The sequence below is a fragment of the Colius striatus genome, chromosome 6 (genome assembly GCF_028858725.1).
Source record: "Colius striatus isolate bColStr4 chromosome 6, bColStr4.1.hap1, whole genome shotgun sequence".
NCBI lineage: Eukaryota > Metazoa > Chordata > Aves > Coliiformes > Coliidae > Colius > Colius striatus.
Window position 1 is genome coordinate 39,685,569 of NC_084764.1, and position 18,888 is coordinate 39,704,456.

General features: G+C 43.0%; 1 protein-coding gene across 2 annotated transcripts in view; it reads left to right on the forward strand.

The window, feature by feature from the left end:
- SYNE2 (spectrin repeat containing nuclear envelope protein 2) overlaps positions 1-18,888 on the forward strand; it is a 199,214-nt gene that overhangs the window by 17,016 nt on the left and 163,310 nt on the right. For both annotated transcript variants that reach the window (XM_061998801.1, XM_061998802.1), the window contains exons 2-8: positions 2,092-2,207; positions 12,672-12,733; positions 13,651-13,746; positions 14,011-14,088; positions 14,181-14,273; positions 16,163-16,344; positions 17,951-18,147. In XM_061998801.1, coding sequence (XP_061854785.1) covers positions 2,129-2,207; positions 12,672-12,733; positions 13,651-13,746; positions 14,011-14,088; positions 14,181-14,273; positions 16,163-16,344; positions 17,951-18,147 — 787 coding nt within the window. In that variant the 5' untranslated portion in view covers positions 2,092-2,128. The remainder of the gene's footprint in view (positions 1-2,091; positions 2,208-12,671; positions 12,734-13,650; positions 13,747-14,010; positions 14,089-14,180; positions 14,274-16,162; positions 16,345-17,950; positions 18,148-18,888) is intronic.

The window sequence follows — 18,888 nt, forward strand, 5'->3', positions numbered from 1 at the left end:
GTGATTATGTTTTGGTTTTCTGGTTTGAGACTCATAATTCTGGCTTGAGAACCGAGGACTTCTGAGAGCTATCCAGGGCTGAAAGTTTAATAAAGGCAACCACTTTATGTTGTCTATTTCTGAACAATGCCAAGCTTAAGATCACATAAAGGCAACTGACATTTGTGCCAGTTGCCTGTATTGTGAGTCTTTGTTAGAACCCAGCATTTAGCAATCTTTTGGTTCCCATCCTAACATCAAGGCATGGCTTATTTATATCATCTTGTTCTTGTGCCTGCCAAAGATTCAAATACTCCTTTTCCTCCTCTTTTTGCTTGGCTATCCAAGCCAAACTCTTGTAAAATACCTTTTCCTTTCCTCTGATTATCTAGATAGGTCTGATCTTTACTTGCCCCAGCTAGAACTCCCCTTTCTTGGATCTGATGCTTTGAGTTTTAGTTGCAAGTTGTTAATGACTTGCAGAAATGCTGCATGCTCACTGCAGCAGGTGGAATCAGTGCTTTGGCAATACAAAATAATGACTGTTAAACCAAAGTCAAAGTAACAACTTTTTTTACTCCTTTATTCTCTTTTGCCTTTGCTTGTCATCACTAAAACCATGTCCCAGGGTGGGGGGGTTGGACCAGATGATCTTTAAGTATCCTTCCCAACCCAAACTGTTCTGTTATTCTAAGTGCAGTCAATAACGCCTGATCTTGTGTAAATGCTGTAGATGGGGATTGATACTTGCAAAGCATTCAGATGCCAGAGTGATGAGTGTCACAGAGAATCTCGTGAGGAACTTAATAATCCTGTCATCAGAGCAGCTCTTGGGTAACGCGTAAGGACAAATGTTGTTCAGGGTGAGGAAGACAAAATACTGAATAGCTCCACGTTAAATGCTTGTTGTCCTTTCTGTGCAGTGAATGAGATGGAGTGAGGAAAAATAGTGTGTAGTAGAGTAAACAAAGGCTGCCTCATGATTCATATGAACAAGGGACTGAATGTAAAAAATTGTCTGGCATTCTTTAATGTTGTATTTCCTTACTCATCTATTCCTCCCCTTTATTTTGATGTATACTTGGTGCATGAGTTATCAGTATATGGTGTGTAAAACCTAGTACTTCTGATTAAGAGGTTACAATTGATAAAACTGAGGCAGTGTCTCAATATTCAGTGTTTCCTATGATGGCAAATGGAACAATATAGCTACTGCAGTAACAGAAGCAGTTTTACACTTTTAAGGAATGTGTAGCATATTGCTTATTAAAGTTGCACTAGTGACAGGAGGAATTGTTATGGTTGGAAAAGACCTTTAAAATCATTGAGTCCAACCTCTCACCTCATGCTGCCAGGCCCATCACTAAACTAAACCATATCCCTCAGCACCTCATCTATGTGTCTTTCGAATATCTCCAGGGATAGTGACTTCGCCTTCTCCCTAGGCAGCCCTTTCCAATGCTTAATAACCTCCTTAGTGAAAAAGTTCTTCCCCATCTCCAATCTAAACCTCCCCTGATGTAACTTGAGCCCATTTCTTCATGTCCTGTAATTCATTACTGGAAGAGACTGACCTCCACCTCACTACAACTCCCCTTCAGGTAGTTGTAGAGAGTGATCATATCTCCCCTCAGCCTCCTCTTCACTGTTTTGTCATTTCACTTTAATCTTTGAAAATTCTGTGTGAATTGATTCTGTTCTGCAGCAATTCTGTGGACAGGAAGAGAGATCTGAAAAGTACAAGGTTTTTCAGAACTAGATTTGGCAGCAACACATCTGCAGAAAGTACTGTAAGCCTCTCTCGCCCTGGCTTTCTCAAAGAAAGCAACTATGTTTGAGTTTTCCTAATCTTAGTCCTTTCGTTTTCACAGCAAAACACACTGGGACTCATTTGTTTGTGTTCTGGAGTACTGCTGGCTATCGTTAGAGAAGTCAAGGAACCAGAGCTTGGGTTCACTCAGTGGGAGCAGTTGTTTTGTTCTGTATAAGCTAAGGAAACTACCAAGGGAAGAAGACTCAAAGCAAAACACACATCTCAGTGCCGCACACTTGGGTATCATCAATTTTTATATAAAACTGTAATAATTGTCTTTTTTATATATTTAATTTCAGTTTGGAAATCGATTAAAGACTCTCCATAGAATTTAATATGGCATCAAAACAGTCATCTCCCTCAACAGAGGAGCAGACATCCTCTGAAATAGATGATCTCCATCTATCTCTGCAAGGTAAGTTACTGTAGTTTTCTGTGCCTTTTTAATGTAGATTTTTTGGCAGAAATCTACAACTTTGTGCCAGTTGAAGGGAATCCTGAAAACCCTGTTAAAACTACCGTTACGATCGGTGAAGTTGGTTCACGTCTGTGCTTCTTTACAGATGTTTCTGTGTTTCATGAGAGGCACTTCAGCAATGAAATGAAAGATAACAGCTCTCATAGTACTTTCTTGGGGTATTATCAGATTTGTTGCCTTTTTTTGGTACAGGTGTGCTCGCTTGTTCTTACATTTTGTTACACAGAATGTATGTTACTGTAAACTGTTTTCAAGGGAACCACCAGCGTGAAAGCAGTTTCCTTGTTTTCAATTTGCTGACAATTAGGTGGTTGCATTAAGCTGTCTTAATGAGGCTATTAACTACAATACTATGTTATTTGTTTTCCTGTTCTTGAAGCTATATCCCATGCAAATGTAAAACAATAGCTTGTGGCCAAAACAAGTAGAAAAATTTTGCAGCTTCTAAACAAATTTCCTACAGGTCAGAAACTTTCATTCTGACCTGCTGTGAGTTTTAACTTGTTACAGAAGCCCTCACGGGCTGATTTTTATTTATTGCGATTTGATGGCAGCTGCCTGGACAGTTATGTGGTAGTGAGTGCATCAGCTGGCTGTTCTGATAGGCTTTCTAGGTTTTCCTTAATCATTTGGAGTCCTGTGTCCAGTTCTGGGCTCCTCAGCTCAAGTGGGACAGGGAACTACTGGAGAGAGTCCAGTCCAGGGCCATCGAGATGATCAGGGGACTGGAGCATCTTCCTGATGAAGAAAGGCTGTGGGAACTGCGGCTGTTTAGTCTGGAGAAGAGGAGACTGAGGGGGGACCTCATTAATATTTATATAAATGGTGAGTGTCAGGAGGTTGGGGCATCACTTTTTTCTGTTGTATCTGGCAACAGGACAAGGGGTGATGGGATGAAGCTGGAACACAAAAAGTTCCACTTAAATATAAGGAAAAACTATTTGACTGTGAGGTGAGGGAGCCCTGGCACAGGCTGCCCAGAGGGGTTGTAGAGTCTCCTTCCTTGAAGGTCTTCAAGACCCTCCTGGACATATTCCTATGCGACCTGATCTAGATGAGCCTGCTTCTGCAGGGGGGTTGGACTAGATGATCTCTAAAGGTCCCTTCCAACCCCTACCATTCTATGATTCTATATACTGAATTTCCTTCTGTAAGAGTTTCCTGGGAAGGCTGATTTGCCTCTGAACGTATTCATGGAGGCTATCAAGACAGGCTAGCACTGCTGAAAAGCCTGTCTTTGATGTGTTTACAGCCCAATTATTCTAGGATGCATGGGCTAAGTCATGTTTCCACATAGCTCTTTCTTTTTAGCTCACTTGCAATGAAATTACTGTGGTGCTTAGTTGATAGAAAACACATTTAAAACAGATGATGCAAAAGGATAGCCTGCCAAGTCATTTTTGCACCCCATATTTGCATTAATACTGTCACTGAAGATATGCATTTTGATAGGTGAATGTTAACAGTGGTCTAGAGCCAAACATCTTTAATGATGAATTTTCTTCCGTTTTGTTTCAGTGTTATGTTTTCAGGACAGCAAGCAAAATCTTCTAGCAAGACAGTAGCTAGTCTGACTTGCAGCAAGCACAGCTTGTCAGACACACAGTTGTTGTGCCAGTCAAACTCAGCATTTGGTTACAAAATGGGTTTAGAAAACACAGTCTAGCTCTGAAGCACCGGGTGCTGAATTGAAGTTACATGTGATTTTAGAGAAGGATTTGCTTTTGAAATAGTATTGATGCTGTTTCCCAAGAAGTCAGACTGATGTTTAGGTACTGAGTGACAATAGGGTTTTCTGGTCAATACTTCAGTGAAAGAATCATGCTTATTAAAATTGAAATGACTAAATTGTATTTCCTTGCTGTAATAATTTGAACTCCTAGAGTATGCTGAAAGGAACACATTGCAAATCTGGGGCCATGCTGTATGTGACTGTTGGATAACATCTGGGAACGTCCTTATTAGTGACATTAGCAAGTTTTGTAATGATTAAAGATGCAACAAATGGTACTGACATGTTCTATGTGTGGCTCTGTGGCACTGCAGCATTTGCTCTGGGTCAAACAAACAAATGGCAACGCAGCTGTGGTGAAGCACCAAAGAAACATTCAGTGACGTGACATACAGAAACCTGCAGATCTGTGGTAGCAAAGGTCAAATAAGAACCCCAACCATTCTATGATTCTAATAGGGTCACTTAAGGCAATGGGTTTTTCTGGTAATAGGAATCCTGTGATGAGATTTGCAAAGCAGAGACTTTGATTACTTTAAATCTTTAGGTTCACCTGGAGAATTTTTAGAGACATCTCAGGTTCAAGCAATAGCTACTCATAACTATCAGAAGGACAGCTTACTTTTTGGGTGACTAAAGATGGATATTAACCTGGTTATGACCTGCTTTTTGAACTTTTATGATACAGCTTCAAAGAATATGTCCAGCATCATACAATACAGAGTGTAAAAGGTGATACAGATAAATAGTTGGCACAGAAGGAAAAAGTAGAAGTGAGATCTAGTCTGGATTGTTGATATTTAAATCTACACTTGAATTCTTTGTGATCCAATGTCCTATTATTTCTGAATGGCATACAGGAGTGAAAGAGCATTTCTCTGATTTGGTTAATTAGGACAAGCTCAACTTCACATGCCAATTGGTTTGGTTGTCTAACTTGCTCAGGACATAGCTGGCAATGAGCATGGGAGAAACAACATGGGAGCTCTGTGCTATGTCTCCTCCTCCCATAGCTTCCCTCCCAGTATTGCCTTATGGGCTGGCCCCGAAGAGGAGTCCAGCCTGATGCTCAGCCTCTGTGAATGGAAGAGGCACAGTCAGGGTCCAAAATTGTTTTCAGCTACCTGAAATAAGGAAGCATGTCCCCTTCTTTGATAAGAGAAGGGCTTCATGGCAATGTTTTGAGAGCTGTTGGAGATAGGACTGCTCTTTGCTGATGAGCGCGAGTGTGAGTTTCGGGGAGGGGAACGTGCAGCCGCTTGCGGATGGGTGGCTACAGCAGAGACTGAACAGGGCTTGTCGTGCTCTGGAGTGGGAATGATGTTTTTCTTTTGGGATGTAAATATCTTTATCTGTTGGAGGATCTAACCTCCACTTTCCCTCCCATGCACAAATCCTTCCCGTTTCTTCCCTAGGACAGCAAGCAGACATTATGTGTGGTGTTTCCCACCAAGCCCATGTAGAAACTCTGTTTTCCCTTTTCTTTCCATTCTTGCTGAGCTAATTCAGACACAAGAGTGTATTTTAGCTCTCAGAATCTGGGGCATGTACTTACTCTTTCACTGTTTAATTAACTGCAGGGGTCCCATTTTTTGGCTCTGCTCGTTAATGCGTGTGTATGTTACTGTTTATAACTGTAACCCAAAGGATGATCATATAAGAATGTGCTAAAACTGTTTTCAAAGTGTGTTTAACGATCTAAATGAATTATGCTATTTTCATGCAGTTAATCTAAACCTTCATGAGTTATTTCTCTTCAAGTGAGACTGAAAATACAGTCAAGTGTGTGGTTAGGTTTTGTTGTGCAGCTTGTAGTAGATTGCACTCATCTCCAAGTAAAGGAGGGTATCTCTCTGAGACCTGCTTAGTTCATCCAGGTAGTAGTAGTCAGGTATACTATTAATTCTTACAGAGCATTTGTATTTGTTCTAGCTGTAGGCCTCATCTATTGAGGACAGTGTCTTATTACAGCTCCACTTTCTCTAATCAGAGTGATTAAAAAAGCACATTAAATGTTGATTATGATTTTTTTTTTTAAAGGTGACTTTTACAAATCAAAAAGCTCTCACAGGAGCTCCACAGAAATTTATGCCCTGTTTCTGCTGTCTGCTGCCCGGGTGAGGAACTGCTCTGCAGTCCCCCTAATGTGTGGTTTCATGGCATGTGACAGGGCTGATGCCGCTGGAGAGGCCATTGACACATGACACTGTCTAAAGAAATAAGTCATGGGTATTTTTGTCTGTTTTGCACTCCCAGTGAAAAAAAAAATAGATTGCACAGTTGTATAAATGTGTTCCCTGCTGGGTAAATTGTTAAAGGCATAGTCAGATGCATAACTGGTTGATAACTGGTGTAAGGAGTGGGTGGCTTCTGAGACGCTTGTGCAGGGCACTGAAGGCCACTTGTATTCAAATCCCTGCTGCACTATGGATTTTCTTTAAAATGTTACAAAGGCCACTTAAGGTCTTATCTTCAAAGGTATGTGTTGATATCTAAGTGATGTGACTTAAGTACCTTTAAGAATTTATCCTGCAGCCTCTGTCCATGTCCTCAAGTACTGCAGTGGGGAGTAACAATGGGCAGTGATTCAGAGCAGAGCTGGTCCAGGATTAGAGGAGAAAAAGTGTTTAAGAAAGCTGGGAGGGCAAAACTCACTGTGAAGAGGCTTCCTGAGTTACCAGCACTTTCATTGAAATCACTGATTTGTTTTCAGAAGGAAAATGATGTTAAAAGGACTAGTGTAGAAAGGAAAGTTCCCACTTGCTGCACAAACATGGTAGTAGCTAATTAGTTAATATTTATATGATAGTTGGATTTGAAAAACCCAATTTCTGTGGAAATGTTGTCATCACCTTCCCTGGGCCTTGGGTAAACTTCTTAATCTTGAAAAAAAACCCCCCTGTGTTTGTTTATAGTTGCTTAACACTGTTGCTGAACATAAATGCTGGAAATAGCTCTTTTCCCTGCTTTCCTGTCTGCAGAAAATGAAACTTACTGGGTGGAAGGGACTGTATAAAGGGCTCAGGGGTGAACTGTTCACCCTCTTGCTGTGCTGGCAAGTACTTAATGGTTCTGCTGACAGTTTCTGTAGTTTACAGTGTGTACCTGCTTGGTGTATGTCTTGAAGGAGCACTCCCAGTTATCCCTGCTGACCATGCTTTGATTCATTTTGCCGAGCTGTGAGGAAGTGTGGAAACAAGTTATTTTGAATGAAACTGAAATAAATGCTCATGAAGGTACCATGGCTTGCCAGTGGGCATTCTGGCTAGAGCTAGTCCAACACAAACCTGCTTCCCTACCCATGTGATGGGAACGCTACATCCTGAAGACTCTTTTGATCTGCTGATCTGTTCCTGTTGGGCTCCACTGCTTGCTCCTGTAGGCGTGGCCTCAGCTGACCTAAATAGTGAAAGGAAGATATCAAAATATACACACAGGAGAGGTAATTCCTTCTGGTGAAACAGAGATGGGAAGATGACAGACAGGCTTGCATTCATTAATTAAAAAAAAGAGTTAGGTTTTGTGGTTTTTTTTTAAAGGAAAAAGCCACATGGCTGTTAAATGGTTCATTGACAGGGATGCACCTTGTGATAGAAGAAAACCTCTTTGCTGTCTGGTGACGTTTGATGAATGTGGACAGAGACAGGGTACATCTGCTCTGCCATGGTTTGCTTCCCCCAGCTCCCTGCTGAGGGAGGAGATGATGCTTTCTTGTGAGCTGCTGTCGCTGCTCTGCCATGGTTTGCTTCCCCCAGCTCCCTGCTGAGGGATGAGATGGTGCTTTCTTGTGAGCTGCTGTCTCTGACCTTGGGAAGGGAGGCACAAAAGGCAATGAAAGAGAGGAGATTAGTTTTAAGTCTGTATTTTCTGTGTCACCTTAAAGGAAGGCTGAGAGTAAACCCATGGCTGACAGTGCTCCTGCCCTCCCTTCCTCTTCCTTTTGGGAGAGCTGAGCCCTGCCTTGGTCCCTGCTGTGTCATCATGTTCCAGCCCTTAATGATTAGTCTGGTTTGTAGCACTTGTTGATAGCTCATTACAGGATAAAACAGTCATTGTCCAGCAGTGTGTATTGATTTTCAGCCAGCCTACACGACACATTGCTTCTATGTGTTATTCCTCCCTAAAGAGTTCTTCTGAAGATCAGCTTTAAAACACAAGGTGAAATGCGATAGGTTTTGTATGTCAGGTTCTTATATTATTCTTTCATTTGGATCAGTGAGTTTGGGCCCCAAAGTAAAGGAAATTGCCATTTTTTTTCTGATAGCTTTTTTTTGTTTATTCTGGGTCAGTGACATTTTGAAAACTAGGGCAAGAGAAAACCAAGGTCACTTGGAGCCCTACAGAAAGGCCTCACAAAGAATCCGTTCATCCTCATAAAAATAAAAATCCGTATTAATTACCCACGTGGTACAGATAAGAATTTGAGAGCTTGATTAAATGATTAGCGCCTCTGAGCAGCAGAAGGGAAGCTGAGAAGGAAAACGCATTCAGCCTGAAAATGGAAAGAAGACTGGCGTGCCATGGTGTCCAGAGGCACAGCTGTACTGAGCTGTGTGTCGTGTGGCCTGCGTGGAAGCAGAGTGGCTGCCATGCTGCAGTCCAGGGAGATATTGGCAGGCATAGAGTTCTGTTATTGATTCATGTTGAGCTTTTTAAAAAGTCAGTTGTTTATTGAGGTAGGAAAATTATCCTATGGCAGCTGAGGCCTTTTCTGCTTGGAAGGCAGCCCCGTGGGTTGCACTAGGCAACGGTGGCAGCTTGGGGAAGGTGTAAGGTGTGCTTAGGTGTGTGCAGTGAAATTAACCAGCGTGCAGTGAAATAACCACATTGGATTTTCGCCATGTGGGACGTGTGCCTGAGAGCTTGCACTATCAGGCCCACGTTGCATAATGCTTCTGTACATGAACATGGAGAGATTCAACCAAAACAAGGCCAAACGTCCTCATCTTCCTGTAACCAACCCCAAAAGCAAATTCTCCAAATCAGCAGCAGTACTGTGTGTTTGGCAAGAGCTACAGCTGGAAGACCCACTGGCGTCAGGCAGAGTGGTTAATGTTTGCTTTCCATCCCTTTTCAAGTGCGAGCAATACTAGCCTGATAAAATTGAGTGCAGCTACTCAATAATCACTGGTTGAGTAATTGGAATGGCTCCCACGTGGGTATTCAACCAGAGGGTGTGGCTGAGCCCTGTGCTAACATGAAGTCGATATCCCCATGCTATTTATGTCCTCCTTGTGAGCACTGCAGCGCTGATTGATCTGTGTGGCATGTTTGCACTTCTGTTGCCTTTGGAAAACAGAAAGTAACAATTTTGAGATGGCATTTTTGTCCATGTGCCCTTATCTGCCCTTATCTTACTGTTCATGGTGTTCTCTGTGATGTTTTAAAAGAAGCATAAAACAATCCAGCGGACGGGGGAAATCGACTGTTTTGTGCTCCAACAGGATCATAGTACTGCAGATTAGAGGACTGCTGAAAGATTTGTTAGCTACAGGATGCAAAACAGCCCTGGACACACGTTATGTGTGAATGTTTTTCTTGCCGCTCACTCGCCCCAGTGAAGCAGAAGGTCTGTTGGTCACATGGGGGGGTTAGGAGCAGGAGGCTGCGTTATACTTAAGGAGCTTGCTCTGCTTTGGGAGCTGATGAAGCTCAGTGCAGCAAGCCCTTCAGGTCATCCTGAATGCTGAAAAGCCACCCAGGACTGAGGTTTGTGTTTGCAGAATTCCGAGTGTAATAAAGTACATTTTCCTCTGGGTGACATTTGCATTTTCATGGGCAGAGCTGTCAGGATTTTTTATCCCCCCAAGGGCTCGATGTTTTCAGAATCTTTGATCCCACCCAGCCCACACAAACATACATATCCATTGCTGAGTAGTCTTGCATTTGCCTTATGAGGTCAAATTTGCCTTCACATTAATCTTTTGTGCAAGTGCGTGCTTCCAGAGGCAGAAGAGATGATCCGCTCTCACCCTGTCTCCCAGACTGTTTCTTCTTGCAAGCTGATGGCCTGGTCAGAGCCTCCTGCTGCCTCTCCCATGCACTGGGAGGATTTATCCCAGCTGGGATGTGGGTAGTGAGTACTCCTGCAGCTGCCTTGCCCACCATCTCCTTCCAGGCCTGGGCCATACATGATGCCCTCCTGCCCTCTGCTTCTCAGGGACCTGTCCTGGGGCCATGGTGTAGGACATGCACCCTCCTGTCCTATCCTGTCCTGTCCTCTTCTCTCCTCTCTGAGAGGAAGAGGCTGGCCTCTGCTTCAGCCCTCAGAGGGAAGGGCTGGGAGAGCTGTGCAGCTGGTGCAAGCCAAAGATGGTGGTCAGCTCTCTGAACCATATAATTTGTCCTCTCTCGGTTAATAACCGATTAGAGCCTCTTTGTAATGTCTGGGCTATTAAAAGCCAGTACAGCCTTTTAGATTTCTATTCAAATGGGGAAGAAGGAGGAAATACCTGCCCTTCTGCAGCTCCAGGCTGGCCCCATGGGGGCTTGGTACTGCTTTTAGTCTGGTTTTTGGGAAGCGAACCCCAATGCTTGCAATCAAAGCTGAAGTGGAAAGGGAGAGAAAAAGGAGTTTGTGTTCATGCTTACTCACATGAGCGTTGGAATGGCTGCTGGTGGCAGGGGCCATCACCTCCTACTGTTACTTTGACTATATGCAGGTGCTCAACAGAGATATATGGTTTTGGTGGCCGTGTGTCTTAGAATGGTGTGGAATTTTGGGAGGGCACATGAGCTGGGAAGTTGTGTGATCCACAGGCTATGACCAGCGACAAGGCTGGGGAGCAGGTCTGCCCTGCCTCTGCTGCTCATGCTCTTCATCACCTTTTGGAGGAACTAGACTTTTCTTTCTCTCTGCTACCCACCAGCTATGGAGAAAGGCGTTCCCCTCTCTTAATCTCTACTCTGGTGACAGAAGCAATTCAAGTATTCTGATTTTCAAAACATACTACTTAACCAGCTTCCTATCTCTCTTCACAACTTCTGCATACCAGCCTGAAGGACCTGGGTGAAGAGCTGAATCTCTGTGTAACCAGGTCACACTTGGAGTCTCATTTCACTGTTTTTTTTGCTGGGGCATAAGTTCAAGCATTTCCCTCCTCCTCCCTCTTGTTTTAAGACTCCATGTGCAACTTTTTGACCAGATTAATGGTCTGCATATTCCAGAGAGGGCATTGAAAAGGATGCTGCTAGAGTGTGTATTCTCTCTCTAACTGCATTAAAACCTACTAACTTCCCAGCCCTTCAGTTTAGCCAAGATTCTACAGATTTGCATTTGTGGCCTAACTCCAGCCTTGGTCCTAGTGTCATCACCCAACTCCATGCATGGTTGTCATAGAATGGAATCATAGAATCACAGAATGGCAGGGGTTGGAAGGGACCTTTAGAGATCATCCAGTCCAACCCCCCTGCAGAAGCAGGTTCACCTAGATCAGGTCGCATAGGAACATGTTCAGGCAGGTCTTGAAGACCTCCAAGGAAGGAGACTCCACAACCCCTCTGGGCAGCCTGTGCCAGGGCTCCCTCACCCTCATGGTGAAATAGTTTTTTCTTATGTTTAAATGGAACTTTTTGTGTTCCAGCTTCATCCCATCACCCCTCGTCCTGTTGCTACATACTATAGAAAAAAGGGATGTCCCAACCTCCTGACACCCAGCTTTTAGATATTTATAAGTGTTAATAAGATCTCCCCTCAGTCTCCTCTTCTCCAGACTAAACAGCCCCAGTTCCCGCAGCCTTTCCTCATTAGGAAGATGTTCCAGTCCCCTGATCATCTTGGTGGCCCTGCACTGGCCTCTGTCCAGCAGTTCCCTGTCCGTCTTGAGCTGGGGAGCCCAGAACTGGACACAGGACTCCAGATGAGGCCTCACCAGGGCAGAGTAGAGAGGGAGAAGAACCTCCCTTGACCTGCTGGCCACACTCTTCTTCAGGATGCCATTGGCCTTCTTGGCCACGAGGGCACATTGCTGGCTCATGTCTAGTTTATTATCAACCAACACTCCCGGGTCTGTCTCTGCAGAGCTGCTCTTCAGCAGTTCGACCCCCAGCCTGTCCTGGTGCAGGGGATTGTTCCTCCCCAGCTGCAGGACTCTGCACTTGTCCTTATTGAACCTCATGAGGTTCCTCTCTGCCCAACTCTCAAGCCGGTGGAGATCCCGCTGAATGGCAGCACAGCCTCTGGGGAATCAGCCAGTCCTCACAGTTTGGTGTCATCAGTGAACTTGCTGAGGGTACACTGTGTCCCCTCATCCTGATTTTTTTTTCCTGAATTTCAAGATGGATTTTGTACTGATGATAGCTCTGAGTCTTTCAAGGAACATTTAGAAATGGATGGAGTTATTTTAGACACATTGCTCTGTAGAATGAGATGTTCACATTGCTGTTAGCGTTTGCTGAGCTTTTGAGAAAACCTTCATTAGTTGCTCTTTGCTGCATCCATTGAAGTCTGCTTGGTGGCTGTAGAGGTCCTAGCAGGATTGTCTCAATAAGCAAGAAAATGTCATCTCTAAAATAGAGACTTCTCAAAACCTAGTATTAAGTAGTAAGATAATATCTGGAAGAACAGACTTAGGTTTGAGATGGATGCCATGTGTCTTTTTGAGAAAAAGAAATAAACACAGATTATTTTTTCCACGAACCATTATGTTTCTTTTTCTTTTTTTCCCCAGTGCAGCGAGAGTTTACACAGAAGAAAGCCTTCACTAGCTGGATAAATTCCATATTGGCAAAGGTGAGATGGAGATTCTTTAGGAAAGATGCCCTTTTGCATTTATGATTTGGATATGCTCAATGAAAATTAAGATTTTTAGGAATAAACAAAATACATTTCAGACTTTTAGGCACTGAGTGGAAAAAAGTAGCCCCTGGAAAGCATTTATTAGGTGCAACAACATTGTGTTGATGGGTATGATGTTTTAAAGAGACTGTTTCAAAGCAGATGACAATATCTTTCTTGCTGATGTGGTAAAACATACTTGTGCTGGATTGTGGCACATGTCTCAGGGTTTTATGAGGTTCTGTGTTTATGCTTGGTTTTACAGTGTTTAGGTAAGTGTTATTGTATTATGCAATCCAAGAACATGACTTCAATGAGATGATCTGACTGGTATGTATTGAGACAAATCACATACTAGGGAAGGTGCTTTTTAAGCTTTCACAATGCAGCTCATGCAGCATATGCTGTGGTTCTGAATTGCTTAGGGAAAATAAGAGTCTGGTTTTGATCCCTCCTGGAGCAGAAGCTGCTGAGGTTTACGTTGACCACAAGTGGGTGAAAAGAGTAAGGATTTAGTCATTCAGGTCTGTAGTCACATTTGTACTTGGAGTACATTGATTAAGAAGTGAAAATGTGAATTAACTGCTTTTCTTAACTTTCCCTTTTTCAAAATGTTGGGGTCTTTTGCCACATACCTCCTTATGAAGTATAAATACTTGAAAGTAGAACCCTTATGAAACACGGGAGCATGGCAAGGGGGAGTAAGAGACAAGCATAATAATGGGTTAGAAGGAACAGGATATGGCTGATTAGATGCAGGATTTATTTTTCAACTCATTGTTTTAACAACAGAGCAATCTGTGATTTTCTGCAGTGTGTTGAATTCAAAACGATAAAAGATGGTGTGACAAGCATTGAAATTTATTTTGCAGCATACACCTCCTTCTGTCATATCAGACCTCTATACAGACATACAGCAAGGACATGTGCTTTTGGATCTGTTGGAAGTACTTTCAGGTCAACATCTGGTAAGAGAAAGTAATAAAAATATTACCTCAATCCTTTGTCAAATCCAGTAAAGATTTCTGGATATGCTTAATTGTAACCATATGAATGATCCCTCTGGAGTCATAGAGCTATTTGCAAGTAACTTATTCTTACACCACTGAAGCTGAAACACACTGAAATAAGTTGATCCAAAGTAATTTGTGAATCTTTGCAGGACTTCACTTATCAAAATATAAAATTGATATTTACAGCTGAGGATGTAACCTGTTCCTTTCTCTTCACAGCCACGGGAAAAAGGATTTAATACCTTCCAGTGCAGGAGTAACATAGAAAATGCTTTGACATTTTTAAAGAACAGATCAGTGAGTATTAACTTCATAATTCACAACTAAAGTCAGTTAGACTGGTGGAACATTCTCTTTGTTAACAATGATCCTTTTTTTTTTCCCCTCAGCTCAAGCTCATAAATATTCATGTTGCTGACATTATTGAAGGAAAACCTTCCATTGTGCTTGGCCTCATTTGGACCATTATATTTCATTTTCATGTAAGTATTTCAGTGATCTAAGAGAGTTTTAGTAGAGGAGAAAAGCACAACAATGTATTGACTTACATAGCTGCCAAAGGAGATGAATTAAAACAAGGCAGAAGATTATTTTCTGACCTCTGGAAGTGATGGCTCAGGGAGGAAATGCACCAGTGAGTCTTTCCTTCATCTCAGAGCTGCTTCACCAAAGCAGTGATGGCATTGCAGCCTGATGAACAGTATCCAGCAATGTGCCCAGGTGGCCAAGAAGGCCAATGACATCCTGGCTTGTATCAGAAACAGTGTGACCAGCAGGACCAGGGCAGTGATTGTCCCCTTGTACTTGTGAGGCCACAGCTCAAGTACTGTGTTCATTTCTGGGCCCCTCACTACAAGAAAAACACTGAGATGCTGCAGCGTGTCCAGAGACAGGCACTGGAGTTGGGGAAGGGGCTGGAGCACATGTCTGATGGGGAGCAGCTGAGGGAGCTGGGGGTGTTCAGCCTGGAGAAAAGAGGGCTGAGGGGAGACATGAGCACTCTCTGCAACTACCTGACAGGAGGTTGTGGTGAGGTGGGAGTCAATTTCTTCTCCCAAGTAATGTGTGATAGAACAAGAGGAAGTTGGCTGCTCAAGTTGTACCAGGGGAGGTTTAGATTGGAGATGGGGAAGAACTTTTTTTTCCCTGAGAGGGTTGTTAGACACTGGCACAGGCTGCCCAGGGAGATGGAGTCCCTATCCCTGGACATATTTAAAAGCCGAGGAGGTGAGTTGCTGAGGTTCATTGGTTAGTGGTGGGCTTGGCAGTGTGAGGTAGGTAGTTGGACTCAATCTTAAAGGTCTTTTGCAACCAAAATGATTCTGTAATTCTAAGATGTAGCTGCATACGCTATGAGGGAAAGATTGTCTGTCTGTCAAAGACCTGTAATGATTAAACTCCAAATAGAGCAAAAAGTGGCCCATATCCATCTCCCTCAGAGGCAGCTCCCCTCTTCATTGTTGGCTGTGCTCACAGTGTGTAGTTCTCATGATTATTTTTTTCCAGTACCAGATGCCTGAAATAACATGAAGGCTGTCACTGATTTTTCTTATACAAGATACTATACATGCATTGTGTGTGACATGAGGTTATGAGAAGGTTTGAAAGTTCAGAGTCTTGCTTTAATCATAATGTAGGATTGTAGAGGATGATGGAGCCAAACTGTCTTCTAGCAAGAGCCCGGTAGTGAATTAACATACATGCACTGGTGGTAAACTGGTGATGGAGGCTCAGGAGAGCACAAAGAAGCAAAGTTATTTAATAGTGTAGTAGCCCATTAGTTTCTTGATAAAAGTATTGTGGTGTTAAAGATTCTTGAGCTGCACATAGCCTATTTTTTATCTAAACCAATCTTCTTTAACCAAACACAGATACCTTGGGTCTATTGAGTAAGTTTTCCTGCACACTGAGTAGAACAGGCAGACTGAGAATGCCTAATACATGACACTGTTGACAGCAGAAACCATCTGTCACGGGCTACTTTCACTGGTAGGAGGAGTAGAAAAGTGCATGGAGAGAGGAGGTCCCTTGATGTCATTGCTGGTACCCACACTATAACATGGAGGTTTTGAGTGGATATTTCTTGCCAAACAATCACCTAAAGATGGAGAATTCAATGGGAAATAGTTCAGCATGTGACCTATTCTAGGAGGTCCTGCTCTGGCAGGGGGGGTTGGACTGGATGATCTTTTGAGGTCCCTTCCAACTCTGAAAATTCTGTCATTAAAAAACCCCCTGATCTGATCTTTGGGAGCAGGGAACTACTATTACAGCTGTCATTGAGTCCTATCTAATTCTCTGTGGTTGTCTGCCATTGATGTCTTGGTAAATTTCACTGAAGCCTGATTAACTCTCCCATCATCTCTGATAGATTGAAGAGCTTGCCAGGACACTTGCTTGTACTTACAATCAGCCTTCACTCCATTGTTCAAGTACCGTTGACTCCTCTCCAAAGGGAAGCCGATCAGCTAAAAAAAGTGCTAAAATTAAGGAACGGTGGAAGGTCTCTGCTACAAAGACCCTTTTGTTGTGGGCAAAAGAACAATGTTCACTGTAAGTTCCATCCAATACTTAGAAACAACACGTTACACATTGTATTTACTGTTTTCCTTGGAATATGGTGATATTTTGCTCAGTTTTTTTAACACTTCTTTGTGAAAGCTTTGCAGGAAATCCTTTTCATGGGCTGTTATGAGTACTTTTAGCATCAATCAGGCCCTAAATGTTTTGACATGAGCTATTTAAATATAATGAAATAAAACTAATCCTGCTAATAAGATGCCACAATGTAAATTGAGTTCTTTGGCTTTTCTTTCTTTAGAGGCTGCTGTATGATAAGTGTGCTGGAATGTTTACGTGACTTGCTAGTTTTAATCCTCACGGCTGGCACTGGCTCACAAAGTTTCAATAATGTATTTTTTGTAATAGAAAGTGTAGGAGTTCTAGGATTCCCACATCTTGTGCTTTTCTATCAAAGTACTTCATGATCTCCAAGAAGGATCCTAGTCCTTGAGGCCCTGTTCCCCAATTCTAACAAGAACGTTTGATGTACAGATAGCTCTGTTAATTTCAGTGGGAGTATTCCCAGCACACAGTCTAGAGCAAACACAGGTATTTCCTGCAAGGGGACAGCTTTACTTTTTTTCAAAGGTTACGACTTTACTTTTTAAGATGTTTCAAAAATGTTTCACAGACATGTCAGCCTTTTCTCTCCAGTTCTTTGGTTTATATTCCATGTTGTTAGTGGGACCTTCATCAGCACATCAGACACTTTCTGCTGGGAGAATGTTTTCAGATGTTGAAGTGCTTCCCTTGTAGCTGTGTTTTATCAGGACAAGATTGATTGGCATGCAAAAAACAGCTCTCTGTCCATTTAATCTTCCTCCTTCTTTGGCTTGTTTTTCAGCCACATTGCTGTCTGTTTTGTAGCATCTTTTCAGAACTGCAATTACACTGAATGATTTTGTTAGCAGTGAATCTTACAGGTTTTGATAAAAGAAAAAATATTTTAAGTCCTGGAGCATTGTTTTATAACTGAATTTGATCACCTGAAACCTCACATGTTTTCCATGTTGTAACATACTCAAATGTATTAACTATTTCTGGAAAGTTGTCATAGAAAACACTGTTGCCTGCTGAACTTGGCACCTCATGGCACTGTCCAAGCACTGCTTAATACCATGTGTTTTAAAGACATTAAGCTAAATTAGAGGGAAAAAACCCCCTTTTCCTGTAGTAATAGATCACTTTTAAGGCCTGGATTTTCTAAAATGCCAGAGGTGATTCCAATACTCAATGCCATTACAGTGTTCTGGTGGTTGTTTTTCCATCCCATAGAACACACAGATATTGGGCACAAAGGTGGTATTCAGAAAGGCTACTGGAATAGCAAGGTTTTGTCTTCAGCAAGCAACATAAAAACATTGAGTAATTTTGCAAAAATAGCGTAAAAATGTGTAATCACAGTTCTATATTGCTAGTACTGGCTCTATTGTTGTCTGACCCAGCTTTGGCAGAAGTTCAGTGATGGGATTCTCTACAGCACCTTGGATTTGATTCCTACTCCATTTTACTGAATTACTATTTATATCTAAATTTGTACTTAGGACATCTGAGGAGACAGGCTGTAACATTTTGTTTCTAATCACTGTTGTACTAGGCACGGCTCTATCCATGTAACTGATTTCAAATCAAGCTGGCGAAGCGGACTGCCTTTTCTAGCCATCATCCAAACCTTACGACCAGGTCTAGTTGATCTGGAGAAAGCAAAAGCTAGAAGCAATAAAGAAAACCTGAAAGAGGCTTTCAGAGTCGCAGAAGTGGAGCTGAATATTCCACGGCTTCTTGAACCTGAAGGTAAATGATCTGCTCTTTGGTTTTGAATCTTTGTTAGGAGGAGTGAGGACAGTGTTAAGAGGAGTGAGGACAGTTGGACAGTGAGGTGGATGGAGAGCTGGCTGAATGACAGAGGCCAGAGGGTGGTGATCAGTGGCCCAGAGTCGAGTTGGAGGCCTGTGGCCAGTGGAGTTCCACAGGGATCAGTTCTGGGGCCAGTCTTGTTCAACATCTTCATCAACGACCTGGATGAGGGGACAGAGTGTACCCTCAGCAAGTTCCCTGATGGCACCAAACTGGGAGCACTGGCTGATTCCCCAGAGGCTGTGCTGCCATTCAGCGGGATCTTGACCAGCTTGAGAGTTGGGCAGAGAGGAACCTCATGAGGTTCAACAAGGGCAAGTGCAGAGTCCTGCATCTGGGAAGGAACAACCCCCTGCACCAGGACAGGCTGGGGGTCGAACTGCTGGGTGGGTGGGTGGATTGGGACATCTGTTTTTTCTATAGTAGCTAGCAACAGGACAAGGGGTGATGGGATGAAGCTGGAACACAAAAAGTTCCACTTAAACATAAGAAAAAACTATTTGACTGTGAGGTGAGGGAGCCCTGGCACAGGCTGCCCAGGGAGAGTGTGGAGTCTCCTTCCTTGGGGGTCTTCAAGACCCGCCTTGACGTGTTCCTATGCGACCTGATCTAGGTGACCCTCCTTCTGCAGGGGGGTTGGACTGGATGATCTCTAAAGGTCCCTTCCAACCCCTACCA